The sequence below is a fragment of the Passer montanus genome, unplaced genomic scaffold (genome assembly GCF_014805655.1).
Source record: "Passer montanus isolate IOZ18808 unplaced genomic scaffold, ASM1480565v1 scaffold1, whole genome shotgun sequence".
Lineage (NCBI taxonomy): Eukaryota > Metazoa > Chordata > Aves > Passeriformes > Passeridae > Passer > Passer montanus.
In genome coordinates, this window is record NW_024356504.1 from 10,227,836 (window position 1) to 10,246,648 (window position 18,813).

At 35.9% G+C, this 18,813-nt stretch overlaps 1 protein-coding gene across 1 annotated transcript in view; it reads left to right on the forward strand.

The window, feature by feature from the left end:
• The window catches only part of LOC120497431 (sodium channel protein type 2 subunit alpha-like), a 67,427-nt gene extending 49,620 nt beyond the window's left edge, over nt 1–17,807 (forward strand). Inside the window, exons 18-27 of the mRNA XM_039698947.1 lie at nt 406–523; nt 1,745–1,899; nt 3,046–3,219; nt 6,279–6,401; nt 6,660–6,941; nt 9,695–9,748; nt 10,554–10,691; nt 13,091–13,195; nt 13,597–13,867; nt 14,237–17,807. Coding sequence (XP_039554881.1) covers nt 406–523; nt 1,745–1,899; nt 3,046–3,219; nt 6,279–6,401; nt 6,660–6,941; nt 9,695–9,748; nt 10,554–10,691; nt 13,091–13,195; nt 13,597–13,867; nt 14,237–15,423 — 2,607 coding nt within the window. The 3' untranslated portion in view covers nt 15,424–17,807. The remainder of the gene's footprint in view (nt 1–405; nt 524–1,744; nt 1,900–3,045; nt 3,220–6,278; nt 6,402–6,659; nt 6,942–9,694; nt 9,749–10,553; nt 10,692–13,090; nt 13,196–13,596; nt 13,868–14,236) is intronic.
• The last annotated feature ends 1,006 nt before the right edge of the window (nt 17,808–18,813 follow it).

Below are 18,813 nucleotides of genomic sequence, written 5' to 3' on the forward strand. Positions count from 1 at the left end.
ATGTGTACCAGAGTAATGGGTAGTTTCAGAATGCACAATGTACTACATGTGTGCATTGGCAGACAAGAATGCAAATGAATGCCAGTTGAAATGTATAAGAAAGTAATAGTAGAAAACAAAATAAATAGAATATGTATCAGCAAATCAACGTGGTAACAGTTAACTTTCTAGAAATTCTGAAATTCCATGAAAGATTCCATGATGTGCTGTGCAATCTCTAGATAGAAAGTGGACAATTTATGCACATTTCAACAGCATTGACTGCTATGTGTGGGTGTTTTTTTTGTATTTCTGGTGAAAAATATTGTTATTATTACCAGCACATGGTGTTGCATGCTTAGTTAATTACACTTCTAAAAATAGAAATATTAATAAAGTAAAAATATAATTTAATTTTATTTTCAGAAGCTAGATTATTCCAGCTCATCAGAAGGAAGTACAGTTAATTTAGCTGTCTTTGGAGAAGAAAAAAGTGAAACTGAACCAGAAAAAGCATCAGAAGTACAAGCATGCTTTACGGAAGGTATGGAAATAAAATTTGGGCCTAGCAATTATGTTTTGCTTTGCAACAAACAGTGCCCTTTCAACTTGCTACAGCAGTTCTGGATCCTAATTCATCAAGTCTTAGGGTATGATTAATTTTGCCTGTTGTAGACACCAATACTGACATCTATGAAGTACTGTTTGTTAAAGCATAGTTCAGTATGTGTGTATGTAGTAATTTTTAATGTTTTAAAATAACTACTAGGCACAAATCTACAAACTTAATCGAAATCATGTGATTGATCACTTCCTAGCGCTAGAAGGCAGTTCAGCAGGTGATTCAGATCATCCACCATCATTCAGTAAAATTCATCCTTGGGCATAAGATTCATTTTTTCATAATACAAACATTTTGAGTGGTTGGAGGTAAGGTAGCTCATGTTCTTCGTAGTGGTAGCTGTTTTAGCTGAGATGATGAAATACATCATCAATACATAAGTGTAACTTATTTGTAACATATGAATTTAGTGACAGTTAACAGGAAAACCAGAAAGCCTTTGGGATCTGTTAAAGTTGTGTCAAATTGGTTTTGTTTCTATGTGATTAATACTTTTTAAAGCATTAAGGAGGCTACTCTTGGCTAGGCAGTTACTGAAAATGCCTTGAGGCATTGATAAAGTAGGGTGCTCTCCAGTATGAGGCAGATTTCTGTGGACAGTTGCCACAAATAATATCAGATTGGAAAACCTCTCATTATCTCCTGTTAAAACATTTGTTTATGTAAAGAGTTATCCTTCATCAGCACATGGAGCATCAGTTGTTCCTCAGCATAGTAAAAATAGTATTAATGTCTGATTTATTTGAACCTTTTCTAAAAGGCAACAGTTCTTTTAAAAGAGGAAGCATCTGTATTCTTGAACAAGTTCATGTAAAAGTTGCTACATATGCTCCTTGTTTCCATTCCCTGACAATTTGCATATATTCTTTAATTATCTGTATATAAATTTTTAAATGTGTTTGTAAATGAAAATTAGCTCAGTTAGATGACTGTCCTTTACTATAAGCTTGATGTAGCGTCAGAGTAGAGGAAAAATTGTGTGCACTGAAGTTTTTCCTACATCCAAAGTATAAAATTTAAAATATAAATAGCATAAGTAGCATGAAGTAGCTTCATGAAACAGGAGTTAGCTAAGAATAATTTTATTTTTCAGGATAATGAAAATTCTACCATATAACAGTATCTTAATTTTGGTGGTATTAGGTTGTGTACAGAAGTTTAAATGCTGTAAAGTCAGCACGGAGGGCAGAAAAGGAAGAATCTGGTGGAACCTTCGAAAAACATGTTACAACATAGTAGAGCACAACTGGTTTGAATCATTCATTGTCTTCATGATTCTTCTCAGCAGTGGTGCTCTGGTAAGTAGAGCTTGCACCCATAGAAATAGTACCTATAAAAATGTTTTATCTAAGTGTAGTATTACAACATTTGTGTTCATTACAAATAAAACACAAAGTTGTTTTTGAAGAGAACTTGGAAGTAAATTCCCAGAATATTTTGGGTATTACATTTAATTTACATTACGTTAAAATGTTGATGACTGCTAGGTCATGTGTGTGTTTATGAATAGGATTACACAAAAAATCTTCTTTAAGAAATTATAAAAATCATGAAAATGGAATTGTGTGCATGAAGCAATTATTCTACTTCCAATAAAAGTTGTCCCCAAAAGCAGATACTGAATTCATCTGTTCTTCATTAATTTCTTGCTACAGTTTTAGTTGCAATATTTCTGGACTGTTACATAGGAATTCTTGAATTTCTTTATACTATTCTTAGTTACATTTAGTGCTTCACATATTTGGGTTCATACTGGTTGCTGATTGACATAGGATTTGCTATATATTGTCTTGATCACTGGTCCAGCACCTAAAGCACCACATACTTCCCTTCCTTCTTCCCTGACCTTGGTGTTTTCAGGGTAGTTTCTCTCACTTTTTGCCTTCAGTGCTCATACTGCCATGCAGTGCTTTGCCCTTTCTTAAACATGTTTTTCCAGAGCCACCATCAGCTTCGTGGTTGTGCTTGGCTCTTTCCTGTGTGGGATCAGTGGTGGAGCTGGCACAAAGCAGTCTCCTGGTGTCTTCTCTCAGTAGCCAAATCTGCAGCCTCCCACTACTAAAACCTTGCCATCAGCACCTAACAGGACTTCACTGGAGATCATCAACATAATATCTGGTCTCTTGTTAATTGAAGTTGATGTAATAATGAGAGTTCTGGCTTCTGGCAGAACCTGGCTAGGCTTTTCAGGGTGAAAAATTATAATTCTGTGTTGGCTATTATTGAAATTACTAAAAATCTTTTGGGCAACCTCAGACTTTTTATTGTAATACCATTTTTAGACAATAATAAAATCTAAAATGCAGGTATAATGTAATTGTACTTTCTGTTATTTTGGTTTTTCAAGGTAAAACATCTAAAGTTGAAAGTGATTTTTCTTTGCTGTTTTCATTTAGTTCTGGCTTAAGAAATGTCTTACCTGTGTATAACCCATTTTTTTACAGGCTTTTGAAGATATATATATTGAACAACGCAAGACTATAAAAGTCCTGCTGGACTATGCTGATAAAATCTTTACTTACGTCTTTATTCTGGAAATGGTGCTAAAATGGGTGGCCTATGGTTTTCAGACTTACTTCACTAATGCTTGGTGCTGGCTGGACTTCCTGATTGTTGATGTAGGTACTATGCTTTCCAAGTAGTTTGTTTCTTTTGTTTAGGCAGGTAGTTTTATGTAACTTCAATCTGATAGAGATAGATGCACTGAATAATATAAATTTGGTTTAAAGAAATGGAAAATTACATCCTGGTGAGTAAGAGTAAGCTGCAGTTGTCCAGTGTGTAACTAAATCTGCCCTTGTGCTGTCATTGACACCATGTGTTCTGTGTTTTACTGTGTGGGGTCCCAGCTGGTGAGGGAGCGCTATTTACAGCTTTGGCTAGAGTCTGCTGGATGTGGCAGCAGATAGCAAGGAGGACGCAGACACAAGAAAGGAAAGGCAAATTTAAGTGAGCACTTGGGGAAGGGCATTTGATCCTGGGCTTAATGGGGCACTGGCAAAGAAGAATTGTTTTTCAACAATAACATTAAAAGCTAGTGTTGACACTCTAAAGAAACTAAATTAGTGACATTCCATGATTTGTTCATTTAAAGGAGTTCTTTCTTTTTGCAAATATGTTGGACTAGAAATTCAACAAGTGGACAAAAGAGAGCTCTATTGATTGGATGGTATCTGGAATCTAGGACAGAAATTTTGTCCCCTACCAGTAGAATTGAAACTTACCTAATGCTCTTCTTAAAGTAGGTTTTTTGGAAGGAAAGGCACAAGTGGTGTTTGTTATTTGACTTCCTCATTTAACTGTGCTTCTCTTTTCAGTGAATTCCCCATTCTTAGCAAATGAACTAACTCAGTGACGTAAGGAAATGTGTTTTTTCTGGGATATGCAGTTTCCTGGTTTTTACTTTCATGTCCTGTCTATTTCTTCTAATGTGAAAGCCTGGTTAATACTTACACCAAGAATAAAGTCAACATATTCCCAGAACAGATGTACTGACCTGTAAGAAACTTAGCAAATATAAAGGCCCTCCCCTAAGATTAAATTTTCCAAAACAAAACAAAAACCTTAGCACATGAAAGGAAAAAAAAGTTAGGACTCTCTTTGAGTAAGGCTGAATATATAATTTTTATCTATTTTCATTCTTTGTGGATGCTGTAGCATTCTGATTTTTCTTTATTATAATTTAAGTGTTAAGTGAAAAATTATGACGATTTTATAACTAATGGGAAATCATCTAGATAGATTCTGTCACCTTTGCATAAAATTGTTAATGCCATGACTCTTTTCATATTATGCATAACCAGACAGTATGTCTGCAGAAGTTTGTGATACACAAATTCTGATTTTTTTTTCCATTACAATGGTCATTGGTAAAAAAGAAAATTAAACAGAAATAAATAAATCTATTTAAGGAGTATTCATATGTAATGTCTCTGTACAAGCCTGTGTTGGGAAATGTTGATCTTGAATTGAGTTTTAACATCAATTCTTCTGATTAGGCATATCATATGTCTATGTGGATAGGTATGGGCTCTTCATTTTTTCAGCAATTTCAGTGCTTTCATGTAGCCATCTTAATCTTTTGTTTAGAGTGTCTGCATTTTGTGGTCCTATAGCAGCAGATTATATAACAACTCATGGTGTTATATAATATATATAACACACATCTATATAATGTTATAACCTCCCTTCGGAGGTTTTCAGTTAGCTCTAACCTCAAGGTTCAATTAGACAGTTCAGGCTGATACTCTGTTTTGAATGAAGATGCCTTACTTAGCAATGCATTTTCCAGTGTTTGACCTCCTATATTGTAAACCCACTCCTTCTCACCCCTAAGGTCATGGTGGTCTGCTTAAGCTTTTTCTAACATTATTGGCAGACCTACTTGCTATTGTTTTCAGCCACTAACAAAGAATTTTAATTCTTTCTCATCCTGCTGGTTTAGCATGCAGGTGCTGCCCTCAACTGCTTAAATAGGTCTTTGTTTTATCTTTCTGTCCTATGCCCTTATCTGCTAGCTAAACATTGAATAAATTTGCCATACCAGTGTGAGTCAAGTTAAATTATCACCGTGAGACATTTTACAGAATCTTTACAGGCAAACTGTTCTATACGTAGCAGCCTCAACTCTCCAGCTGTTCCCTGTTTGGGAAAGAACTTACAGTACACAGACAGAAGTTCTTACCCATTGTGATGTTTACAGTTATTTCAGAAACAGATAATTATCCCTGAAGCAAATAAAAATGCTCTTTTTGCTCAGCTTTCCATGTGTAATTACAAATGGTATCACAGGGAAGACCAACAATGGGACTGTATAGTATTTGGCAGCATGCTTTGAGCTACCCTTAGAGGAAAGAAATCTGCAGAAGACTTCCTTGTGTAAAAACAACAGGAGATAGCCATCTGGAGTGGAAGGCTCAGTGAGGCCACAAGTCATTGACTTTCGCTAGAAAACAGCAGGAATATCAATTTTTGAGCTGTTAATCCAGCTGTACTGAAGGTTTCAAAAATTCTTGTGGATTAAACCCTTTCTTCCACAAAAGTAGGCACCTTAGTTGTCCAAAATACAAACAATTTTAAAAATCCAAAGATTTTTCTACCTTATGATAATATACTTTTGTGCAATTATACTATTTGGTAGTTACAAGAACAGAAAGTTGAAATGAAGCTGAGGTTGGGATTCTGTCTCGTGTATCCTTACAGGTTGTTTTGTAATATTTCTCCTCCTTTTTTTGAAATGCCCCTTTTGAATTTTCTAATTTTCTAATCTTATATTTAGGATTTCTATTTGTAGAAGCCAGTTTATAGGTGGTATCACAGGCCATCCAAACCACAATCAGACACATGGAGGGAGAGGAAATTACTTATTAAAAAAAAAAAATTGTACATACACACATATCCACAGATAGTATTATGGATTAAAGTATGTTTTTGTTCAAACTGCTCTGAAATTTACATGCAATATTAGACTAATTTTTTTCTTTTTTTTTTTCTTTTTTTCTTTTTAATTTTATTTTCACTGAAAGATTAAGGAAATTTTTTTCCCAATATCCAGATCAAAATTTGTGAATTTTTTTCCGAATATCCAGATCAAAATTTTACCCCTCAAGGCATTTCTACTTTGAAGTTACTTAAAAAAGAAAAGTACTTTTGTTTTGTTTTGTTTTTTTCCCTCTAGGTCTCATTGGTTAGCTTAGTAGCTACTGCCCTTGGTTTCTCAGAATTTGGTGCAATTAAATCGCTCCGAACATTAAGAGCTTTGAGACCTCTAAGAGCTTTGTCACGCTTTGAAGGCATGAGGGTAAGGAAAAAAAAGAGCAAGTAATGTGTAAAACAAATCCCTAAAAATATGCCAAATTATAAAAGCATGGAATAACACTAGTTGAATGTCTGTTAGTAAGGCCAACAGTAGCATGTTTGGTTGTATGGCATGCATTACTACTTTTCTATTTGCCTTACTTCAGTGTAATGTAATGTTTTACATTAAATCATCTTCTAGATTAATAAAATAATAACCATTGTGTTGTTTTTAATTTTTTTTTCTGTCTTTATCGACTAGGTGGTTGTGAATGCTCTTACTGGAGCAATCCCATCCATTATGAACGTACTTCTGGTTTGTCTTACATTCTGGCTAATTTTCAGCATTATGGGAGTAAATTTGTTTGCTGGGAAGTTCTATGGCTGTGTTAACATCACAAATGATAAGTTGCTCACACCAGAGCAAGTCAGTAATAAAAGTATGTGTGAAAGTATGAACAGGACTACTGGAGGTGTTCGGTGGAAAAATGTGAAAGTAAACTTTGATAATGTTGCAATTGGTTATCTTTCTCTGCTTCAAGTGGTAAGTGCATAAATTTTCCAGCTTTAGTTTTAGTTGTGGTATCATTTAATTCCATAATTTTCAATGCTATTTTAAAATAAATAAATGGATATGGATTTGACTTTATAATTTTATTCTATGGAGCTAATTAACATTGCTTATTGTAAAAATGTGATACATTCTCTGGCCATTTTGGAAGAGAAGGAATATCTAATATTTACCTGATGAATAAAAGGTTGCTTGGCACCCAGCTGCTAGTACCTTGTGGAAATATGGTATGCAGTTCAAATATCTGGTTAAAAACTGCAGCTAGGTCTCCTTTTCTTTTATTTTTCTTATCTGTTAATGCATATTGGCTGTAAGTTTTACCATGGTTGTCATAGATACGTTCTAGGATTTATCTTATCTTCAAACACGAAGAAAGTGTTAGATTTCTAGACATGAGCCTTTATAGAGGGAGTATCTGTAAGTTGCCAATAAGACAAACATATGTATTTATAATCGGGTTCATTTGACAAACTACTTCTGGGAAATTATTTGTTCATGTAAGCAATTAGTAATTATTCTGCCTTTCAAAATTCCAACTGGTAGTTTTAGTAGTTAGTATTGTGCTAGCAGGCTACCATCTGTTTGCTTCAGGGGGTAACAGTAGCTATTGCTAAACAGCACTGGGCAGTTGCATAATTTACCAGCTTAGAGAGTGGCACTGCTTTTAGCATTTGTATCATGTGTTGCATCCACAGTTCACCTATGTAACGATTACAGTAAACATATCATTCACACCTTTCATGCCTGCAGTGTCATAGCTCACCAGAACAAGTTTGATGAAGATCCTCTAGAAGGGTAAAGAATTGGTTGGATGGCTGTGTGGAACAACTTACAGTCAGTGGCTTAGTGTGCAAGAGGAAACCAGTACCAAGTGGTGTCTCAAGGATTTGCTCTAGGACCAGTACTATCTAATAGCTCTGTCAATGACATTGATAGTGGAATTGAGTGCACCCTCAGCAGGTAGCAGATGACACCAAGCTGAGCTTTGTGATAGGCTTAGAGGGGATGCCAGCCTGAGGGACCTCATCTGGCTGGAGGCTGAACTCCATGAACCTCATGCAGTTCAAAGCCACATAAATGTCCTGCACCTGGTCCAGGGCAATCCCCAGTATCAGTACAGACTGGAAAACTAATGAGCCTCACAAAGGTGGCCTTGGGGAAGAAACTTTTCCAGGAGCTGGCAATATGCACTTGCATATGATTGCACAGGATTTGACTGCAAAGTCAATCATATCCTAGGCTGGCCAGCAAGTGTGGCCGACAGATTCTCCCTGTACACTCCATTCTCATGAGACCTCACTAGAACAAGAAGATTCTAGACCTCTTAAGAGGTCCAGAAGACAGCCAAATAAAGATCAGAGGACTGAAATTACTTTCCTTTGAAGAAAGGCTGAGAGAGTTTGGGTTGTTCAGCCTGGAGAAGAGAGGGCTCCAGGGAGATCTTATGGTGTCCTTTCATTTTCAAAGGAGGCTTATAAAAAAGTCGGAGGGAAAATTTTCCCAGGGCCTGTAATGACAAGACAATGGTTTTTGACTGAAAGAAAGTGGATTTATATTGAGTATAAGGGAGATTGATTTATTTATTTAATAATGATGCATTTGAGACATTCAGGTTGCCCAGAAAATGTAGATGGCCCGTTATTGGAAATTTTTGAAAGTGAAATGTAGTGAAAGATGTCCCTGCCTTTGGCATAGGGTTTAAACTAGATAATTTCTAAAAGTCACTTCCAAGCCAAACCATTCTATAATTCTATTATTTTCTTAAGAGTTCTTGGGACTACTTACCTTTTAGAGTTTCTTCTAGGACTATTTCCGTATTCTGTCTGAACAATATCTGAACTAGATGGTGGCTGATTTTTTGTTTTTTCCTGGAAAAGTCCTTCAGTTTTTTGGTAGTCAGACGTTTAGAATTGAAAGCCTTATTATAACACCTTGAGGAAAACCAAGCAGTGATTGGGAAGAGTTGGTGTTGGCAGCACATGCTGCGCTCAGAGCAGAGGAATGGTGCAGCTCAGAATGGTCCCATCAGTGATGGAGTTACAGGGGAGCCAGAGAGCTGGGATGTGCAGGGAGGTCCTGGAGGAGAAGCAGTGGATCCAGGCTGGGTGCTGGCTCTCGAGGGTGCACAGAGCTCTGTGTGGTCTGTGGCCCACCATGGCCCCCAAGGACACCATGGCATGCTGTGGGCACCGTGGCACACACCTGAAGGATGGATGAGCTACTGAGTCCCTGGGCAGCTTCACTCAGTCTCCTCTTGGAGCTCCTTGTTTCCAGTGGAGTGACCCACACCATCCATGTGCAGGTGGACCAGCTGATCATGCAGGTTCCCTGTATCCTGACATCAGGACCTGGCTTTACTGGGGTGCCAAATAGCACAGTGCCTTTCCTGTTAAGGTAATGCTTTACAGATGGCAACCAGCACATCACATTTCCCTGGGAGATAAATCGCTGTCTCTCTGGTATGATGATATTGATTGCAACTCATCTCACAGAGAGTTTTTATGAATTTCCATGAAGATTAGAATTTATTCAGTGTTTTTTAAGAATTGGGGGTGGAATATTCCTCAGTAATGAATTTACTGTGAATGCTTCACCTGTAATGCACCAGACTTTTAATATTTTCTTTATTTTTATGAACAGAAATACATTGCAGAAGACATTGTTTTATTTAGAATGTTTTCACAACTGGAGCTTTGATAGGAAATATTAACAAATTTTGTTTTTAGGCAACGTTTAAAGGATGGATGGAGATTATGTATGCTGCAGTTGATTCTACAAAAGTGAGTGCAATATAAAATCTACTATGTAAAAATAAAATTTACTGAGGGAAAGCGAAACTAAGATTGATGTAAGCCTCCTTGAATGGTAGTTGAAATGAGCTAAAATATTAAAAATTAAATGTAAAGCCCTGATGGATTTTCTACAATCTATAGAAAGCCCACAAAGTGCTTCTACTTTTACTAGAAAAAAAAAAATTACAGCTGTAAGCTACATAAATTATTACTAATTTAATAATTCTTCTGTAAAAATCCCAACTAATGAGATAAGGTTTTCTATTAATTTATGTCTGAGATTGTACAGATGAGGAAACAAGTTTTTTCTGTGTCCTCAAAAATAACCCAAATAGTCAAGAAGCATCACTGCAAAAGGTAATTCAGAGCTGCAGACTCTGATGATCTCAAAAACTAAATTTACTAACTTTTACCTTTTTTTTTTAAATCTTGATATTTGTTTGTGCCTCTCCTCAATCCAGCTCTTGATTTGCATTTAGTCTGTAGGAACTGAATTGCTTTTGAGATTTGCACATTTCTGTCAAATTTAGTAGGACCTACATGAAATGTCAAATATCGTCAAAGAGACCAGACAGAGAGGGAAGGAATGGCAAGTCCTGCAATGTGTGCAATTACAGAAACCTGTATTAAATAGATTTTCAAGTTCAGATATGAGGCAAGTGTAGTGTATACCACAAAATAGTTGGGTTTACCCCCTGTCCATCTGGATGCACCTTCTCATCCTGCTCGGGAATCTTTGATTTGTCTTAACTGTTATTTGTGATGCTTTCCTGTTTTCCTATGTTCTACATAGGCAGAACATCAGCCCAAATATGAAGAGAACCTGTACATGTACATTTACTTTGTGGCCTTTATTGTGTTTGGATCATTTTTCACCCTAAACTTATTCATTGGTGTCATCATAGATAACTTCAACCAACAAAAAAAGAAGATAAGTACCACATGTTTAATTTTCGCAATGCTTTGTAGTTATTGAGCTTTCAGTAAATGTATGCAAGGATAAATAATAGTGTCTGAAATTTCTCATAGTAATAAAAAGAAAAAAAATTCAGGTTTTAAGATTTTTGTTTGTTCAAAATAATTAACAGTATTTTCTTTTTAAGACATCTGAAGTAATTTAAAATTATGCTTGGTGTTTGAGTGTTCTCCACATCCCTACACAGCCCAATGATATGTTGTCCATCAGAAAGTTGTGTCTGTTTTTCTTAACTTTACAGTGTTCTGACTAAGCAATGTGAAAGTGCAGATGACTTAAGCAAATAAAGGCAGGAAAGAAGAAAATACAAAACTATAAATTTCAAAATTGATAAAGAGATAACATACAGCAGTATTGGGAAGACCTCCATTACAGAGACTAACACATTGAATGCTGAAAATACTTCTCTATATCGTAAGATTAGCGAGGGTAGGGACACTGTCTTGAGTTAGTGAATTTGCAAGAAAAAGAAAATGAGTGTCATTTGAAAATGTGTAGGTTTTCTTTTCAATTTAAGCTGTTTCTATTATTTAAATGAACACAGGGTTGTGTCAGGAACTCTAGGGACATGTAAATAGATGAAAATACAGGCTGTGGTGGCAAATCAAAGTGTACTTGCTATTTAAACCATAAATGGTGGCATCTTCATCCTTCAAAATATTTGTACCTTCTTTGGAGTGGGCTTCAGGGGCATCCAGTACTTAGCAGGAGGGTGGATCCATTTCTCATCCTTTGAGAGCAAGACTAAGATTATATACATGTTATTGGCATTTTTGGCAGTCGATATATAACAAGGTGACCTTACTCAGGCTGGGAAAAATTCTATATATATATTGTATTCTTCTGTTTCATGTAGGAAATTAGCAAGCATTAGTTGTCTGTGTTTTGAATTTATCGGTGCATGTGTGTTGGTAGAAATGTGCAGATTGCACAGTTCATGGCTACCCAGCAGTATTTTTCTTGTCGTTGTTTTTTTTTTTCATATCACTGACATATGGGCATGTTGGGATATGAATGGGGAAAGACCTCATGTTGCAGTATACTTGTGTTTAACTACACAGTACTCTGTGGTTCCTGTCTGCATCTTACTTCCATTACATTAGTTCTGTAAGGGAGGCAGTGTTCTACTGTTGATTTCCTAACTGGTCCTTACTGGTTATCTTGCCTTGAGGCTTATATTCTCCCTAAGGACAGTACACTGAGACAAGGATGGCTTGTTCTCTCGTGACAGCCATTACATCAGTGAGACAGCAGAAGAAATCCCCAAGTCGTTCCGACTTTCTTTACGGCTCTCTTCTTTTATTTATTTCCCACTGACTGAAATCTTCCAACAGTCACAGCACAATTCTACCATAATTATCAAATCAACTTGTTTTTCTTCCAAAACTCTTACTCTCCAAAAAGTTAATGTTACTTGAATATTTGATTTATGAGGAGAGTTTGTTAAAGACGGTCTCTTTTGACTTCTAAATCTTCATGTCAATATATAGACACAGCTGAAATTTAAACACACCTTCATGCAGACTTATCATTACTTTGTCTATAAGATTGACACCACATTTGACAAATTCAGTGTGACAAAGTCACAAAATCACCCCTGACTCTGAAGTTCATTTCCATATGCCGCTGCTTTGATATCGTGAATACCTGGAGTACATTTACAAACAAAGGTATGAAAGGAATAAAGCAAGTTACTTGACAATGTAAGTTGTATTTCTGATAAGTGTTTCCATGTGTGTATTACACCAGTCTAGAAATCCATTTATTCAGACAAGAAATCCCAAAGTAAACAGGTGCTTTTGATGATCTAGCTACAGTGTAGGGGGATGATCAAGCTTCATATACACTGTTCATATATCATGTGAACTGAGATACCTGTACTCACATGGTAAAATGCATATCCTAAAAATTAAAAGCAGTCATTTCCTTCTCTTTGTATGTTTTACCTGAAGGCATATATGCTCACAGTGTACCTTTGAAACTTTTTTATTTCTGGTAGATTGATTTACAATGTGGAGTTCATGATGCTAGATTTATAAGTGTCTATGAAATGTGTATTTTGCAAGTTGGGTGTAGTTTTTAAAATTTATTTAATTGAATTAATCGGGTATGTATTTTTTAAAATAAGAAATAGAAATTTTGGGGATTTTCTTTCCTTTATAATTTCTTCCATTTTTCCTTCAAGATTAATCAGATATTTTAACAACCTTTGAAATAATTATTATGTTTTGGTTTCGGTAACAATGTATAAGGATGACTAAAGGGCTCATTCAAACCATGTTCTGCAATGCTGTGAATTAATGGATATGAAGGCTTGGCTGTAATCAGATTTGGGGTTTCTTTTATTAATTTACCTTGGAGGACAAGACATTTTCATGACAGAAGAGCAAAAGAAATACTACAATGCAATGAAGAAGCTGGGATCCAAGAAACCACAAAAACCTATACCTCGACCAGTGGTAAGAATTATGCTGTTCTTATGTCATCTGTACTTGGAGAGAAATTCCAGCAGTACATCAGTTATAATAAAATTTCTCCTTTAACTGTAAGATGGTTTCAGCCTAATTAGAGTTACCCCTTCATTCTGAATTGAAATGTACGTGCTGTTCTGCAGGAAAAATCTCTCACATTTTTTATGCCTGAGGAAGCAGAGAATCAAAGAACATGAAGATATATAGGCTTGTTGAGTTGTGAGAGAAAAACTTTGAACTGGCATATAAGTTACTGGATGATGGTTTTCTTAGACTTTTGAGCCTTTTGCTTGGTTGTATATTTTGGGAGAGGAAGAATAAAATGGGAGGGAGTAAACAGATGTTTATTACCTAAAAATACTATAACGTTTTCTTTTTTCTTCCCTCAGAACAAATTGCAAGGTCTGGTGTTTGATATTGTAACACAGCAACTATTTGACATCATCATTATGGTTCTAATCTGTCTTAACATGATCACAATGATGATAGAAACAGATGACCAGAGTGATCTGATGCAAAATATTTTATATTGGATTAACTTGGTCTTTGTTGTCCTTTTCACTGGTGAATGTGTCTTCAAAATATTTTCACTCCGTTATTATTACTTCACCATTGGCTGGAATATTTTTGATTTTGTCGTTGTTATTCTTTCAATAATAGGTAAGAAATTCTTATGTTCAAAATGAAATATAGTTATATGTGTATTTAATGCTTTATCTCTGTCAAGTCCTGCAAATTAGAGGAGTTACGTGATTTTAATTTCTGTTGATTATTTAGGAAACAAAATGCATACTTGAAAGGGCTAACTTTCTTAATAATTCTGTATCAGTTGTAATACTTCTAGGTTTGGGGTTATTTTCTAAACGTGCTGGGAAAAATTCTAAAATTATCCATAACAGATAAAATTTATCTCCAATTACATTTTCCACTAATTCCACAACTAGAGCTGGGGAGCGTGTTTATACTTTTCTGTGGAAAATGTATCTGTGTTAAAAACTTACTCTCTTCATTTATTTTTATGTTTCACAGGTATGTTTTTAGCTGAGGTGATTGAGAAGTACTTTGTGTCACCGACTTTGTTCAGAGTTGTTCGGCTTGCCAGAATCGGTCGAATCCTGCGCCTCATTAAAGGCGCGAAGGGAATCCGCACTCTGCTTTTTGCTTTGATGATGTCTCTTCCTGCTTTGTTCAACATTGGGCTGCTGCTCTTCCTGGTCATGTTCATCTACGCCATATTTGGCATGTCCAACTTTGCCTATGTCAAGAGGGAGGTTGGGATTGATGACATGTTCAACTTTGAAACGTTTGGCAACAGCATGATCTGCCTGTTCCAGATCACCACGTCCGCTGGCTGGGACGGTTTGCTCGCCCCAATTCTCAACAGTGGGGAGCCAGACTGTGACCCCCATAAAGATCATCCAGGGAGCTCTGTGAAAGGTGACTGTGGCAATCCCTCTGTTGGGATTTTCTTCTTTGTCAGCTACATTATCATATCCTTTCTGGTAGTGGTGAACATGTACATTGCTGTGATTTTGGAGAACTTCAGTGTTGCTACTGAAGAAAGCGCTGAACCCCTGGGTGAGGATGACTTTGAGATGTTCTATGAGGTTTGGGAAAAATATGACCCTGGTGCAACACAATTCATAGAATATAGCAAACTGTCTGATTTTGCAGCTTCTCTAGATCCTCCTCTTAATATACCAAAACCAAACACAGTTCATCTTATTGCAATGGATTTACCTGTGGTGAGCGGTGACAGAATTCACTGCCTTGACATCTTGTTTGCTTTCACAAAGCGTGTTTTGGGGGAAAGTGGGGAGATGGATGCCCTCAGAATACAGATGGAAGATCGGTTTATGGCAGCCAATCCTTCTAAAGTCTCCTATGAACCAATTACAACAACACTGAAACGAAAGCAGGAAGAAGTTTCTGCCACTATCATTCAGCGTGCTTACAGGCGTCATCTTCTAAGACAGTCAGTAAAGAAGCTTTCATTTATGTATCAGAAAGATGGGGGTGATCAGCTTATCAAAAAGGAGGATGTGATTGTTGGCAAGGTGAGTGAAAACTCATCTCCAGAGAAAATGGATATGTCTGCATCCACCACAGCTCCACCTTCTTATGATAGTGTAACAAAACCAGAAAAAGAAAAATATGAAGATGACAAATCAGAAAAAGAAGACAAAGGAAAAGACAGAAGACGAAACAAAAAGTAAAACCATCATGAATGTTTGCAAGCTTGAAAATATGTTTTTGTCAGTAGCACTTTTACTGGAGGATTATGCCAAAATTATAAGTTTTTACATATTTACCCACTACTGCAGTCAGTGCCTGTCCAAGACAATGATCCGTCACTAGTAAACTCTTGGTGTGTAATAAGGAAACAAACTTGCAGAACAATAGTTTTGATTATCAGCTGTTACTAATTGAGAGGAGACACAAAATTTCTGCTTGGAATATAGGAACACTTAATGGGTCCTAATAAGCCTGTATTTTTGTGGAGTAAGTGTATCCACTGTGTACATTTCATCTCTTATCTTTGTTCTGTGTGTGTCAGTTCTTGCTCATGATTTCATTTGCTTTAATAACATACTGTTTATTAATTCTGCTGTGCTGAGAAAAAAATCTAAATACTCTTTATTTAGATAAACACTAAATAATGCTCTTCTGTGCAGAGAACACAAATGTCAGGAATACGTAATTCTGGCATCATAATATGAACATATTTCTCGTCAAGCCACTTCTAAATGCAAAAAACCAGGATTCCAGATTATCAAACCTCAGGGTATAGATCGAAGAAGCACCAAATTATAAAAAAACCAACAGAGTCCAGATAAAGAATTTGTCCGTATATCAAACAAGGGAATAATTCTCACAGAAAAGAGGTTGGTAACTTAGTCTTTTAAGTTTAATGTATTTATTTTTATTACCTTTTAGTAGTTTTTAATTTATTGTACTCTCTGTTTCAGATCCAGTGGTTTAAATAAATGATGTTACATAGAGCTCCTGTTTGGAAAATTGTGAAACTGTGAAAAAATTCACATTCAGAGTACAAGATAGCTAATAATTCCTGATATATTCAAACAATTCTTTTCACAGAAAAGCTACAAATGGCAAATTCTGCCTGCAGGAAATTATAATTTTTTTTTACATGGTATGTTTTGACCCTGTAGTATCATGAGTAGTTTCCATAATTTATTCCTAAGTCTATTGCTGCACTTATTTCTCATGAGTGTATCCCACTTAGGAAAATAATCAAAGCTATGCGTATAAGTTGATAGCAGAGTACCTTTGGGGACAAATACTACCTTAATGTATACCTCAGATTTCATTTTCTCTACTTTGGAAGGATGGATCTTAGAAACATAAATTATGTACATGAAAGATGTGGTTTTGACACCCTCTTGGCAATTTAGTCAGGTTTCCACTGTAATGTAACCTTCCAGAGAGAGCTGAGATGACCAAAAAGATGTAGTGAAATCAGCTTTGTCCTGCCCTGGGGTTTAGATGATTTTTTTGCATTCAGGCTGACACTATACGTGTAAGTAAAATACCCTGTGTTATTTAATCAGTTGTTTTACACAGTGATACCTTTTTGAACAAGGCGACAATGACCTGATTACCATATATGTGTCAAATATGTACCCTAGTAAGTTAGCTTACAACATTTCAGTAGATATTATGATATATTCTGTGATACTTCAAATAACTGGAAGCTCTAACTGATGCATGCTTGCTGCTATTATCCTACAGCTGTTAAAAGTTTAACATGGGAAGAGATGTAAGTTGTAAAAAGAAAAACTGTTTGACAAGACCATCATTCCTCGTACCAGTAAGCAATATTTTGCTGCTATTATAGATTTTATTTTGTGTGAGTGTTGTAATGAGCAATTATGCAGTACGGTAGTGGACTATACAGGACAAATAGATGGCTTAAAATATGGGGCTAGAAAAAATTATAACATATATCTATTATTTTTATTTTTAAAATAGTTTTATTTTATACCATTTTTTACTCACTATAAGAAATTACACATTTTCCTGTTGTTATTAATATTTATTGCTGTCTGTCTTTGACACTTTACTGTTCAAAAACATAATATACAATGTGTAATTGAAAATTTCTGCTAATTGCTTTAAGTAGCTTTTAATAAGGAATAATTTTAAAACAAATGGACAGTACAATTTTTTTTTCTTATCCGTAGATAGGTCTTTTTATGTGAAACAAGATAGAAGGCTTTTTTTATGTTATCATCCTGTCTATTGATTTTCAGGGATCTTAGTCATAGGAACATTGCTTTTTCCCCAGAGTTAATCTCACACTGTCTGCTTTGCTTATTGGTGCACACTGCAGTAGAAACACTTTAAATACAATTTGTTATTCAAAAATCTTCCTTCATGAGGATGAATAGTGAACTTGTGCAATGGACAGTGAAACACTTTGCATTTCTTACAAAAGAACTAGAATATTGATGGGCTCCTGCTTTTATGGAAATTATTGGCTGATAGTGTACTGATGAACTGCATGCAGGAAATTGTTTTACCAAAAATAACTACATTGCTAACAAACCAAAAGAATAAAAATAACCTTTTTATGTAATTATTTTAGTCTTTGTCTTTTATTGCATGAATTTTATAAAGATTGACAAGTAATGGTTGGTAAAACTAAGGGGGAGCCGCTTCAGCAGTGAGGGGATTGAGAGATCTAGATCATGTGTTGCTTCATGACTTAGCTCAGTCTCAACTCGTCACCATCAAGATGAAATTAAATGCTGATGTTGTCCTGACCAGAAGAGTTTTTCTAGAATTCAAAAAAAAAACAAATGCAGTTCAACTGTATGTCTTTTTGCCAAATTTTGAATTGTCTGGGAAGAGCTCTAGTGGTATTCTCCGTTGGGCAAGTCCAATGTGGGATGGCTCCACAGCTGCTCCTGCAGACAGTGCTCACTCTGGGATAGGGGAGCCAGGATCAGTCACCAAAATAACCCCCTGGGAGCACAACAGAGTTGCTTTAATTCCTTTCCCTCTGAAGAAATCCATGCTTGCCAAGAGGAGGGAGCAGGAGCTATTAGAGGTTTTAGGGGCCGTGTCAGAGCCGTCGTCAGGCAGCTGATGCCTTTGCTGAGGCTCTCAGGCGTGGTCCCTGGCAAGGGCTTGCTACACACAGGTGGCAGAATGAGGGACATGGTGTGTGCATTGCACCTGCGGTGATTAATCCTTTTTTTTGTTTTGTTTGTGTATGTGAGTGTTCTCATTTCTTTTGTGAAGAGTAGCCGCTGTACGCATGGGCCAATATAGCTTAACAGGAAGAAGCCCTGAACTGTGCTGTGCTTCGAAGGACAATGTGCATGTTTTTAGTAACTATACCTGATTTGAATTAATATGAATGGTTTTTTCAGTCCAGAATAGCTAGTGTTTTAATATGGCAGTTGCTAAAAATAATTACATACTAATGCAATAATGTAAATACTTTTTAAAAATATTATACTTCATACTCTTAAGTTGCTGTTCAAAAAATAAAGTTAAATCAGTGCTGGACAGGTATGTAGTTAACTTGAAAATTCTACGTGGAATAAGCATAAAATATTTATGTAATAATTTTTCTA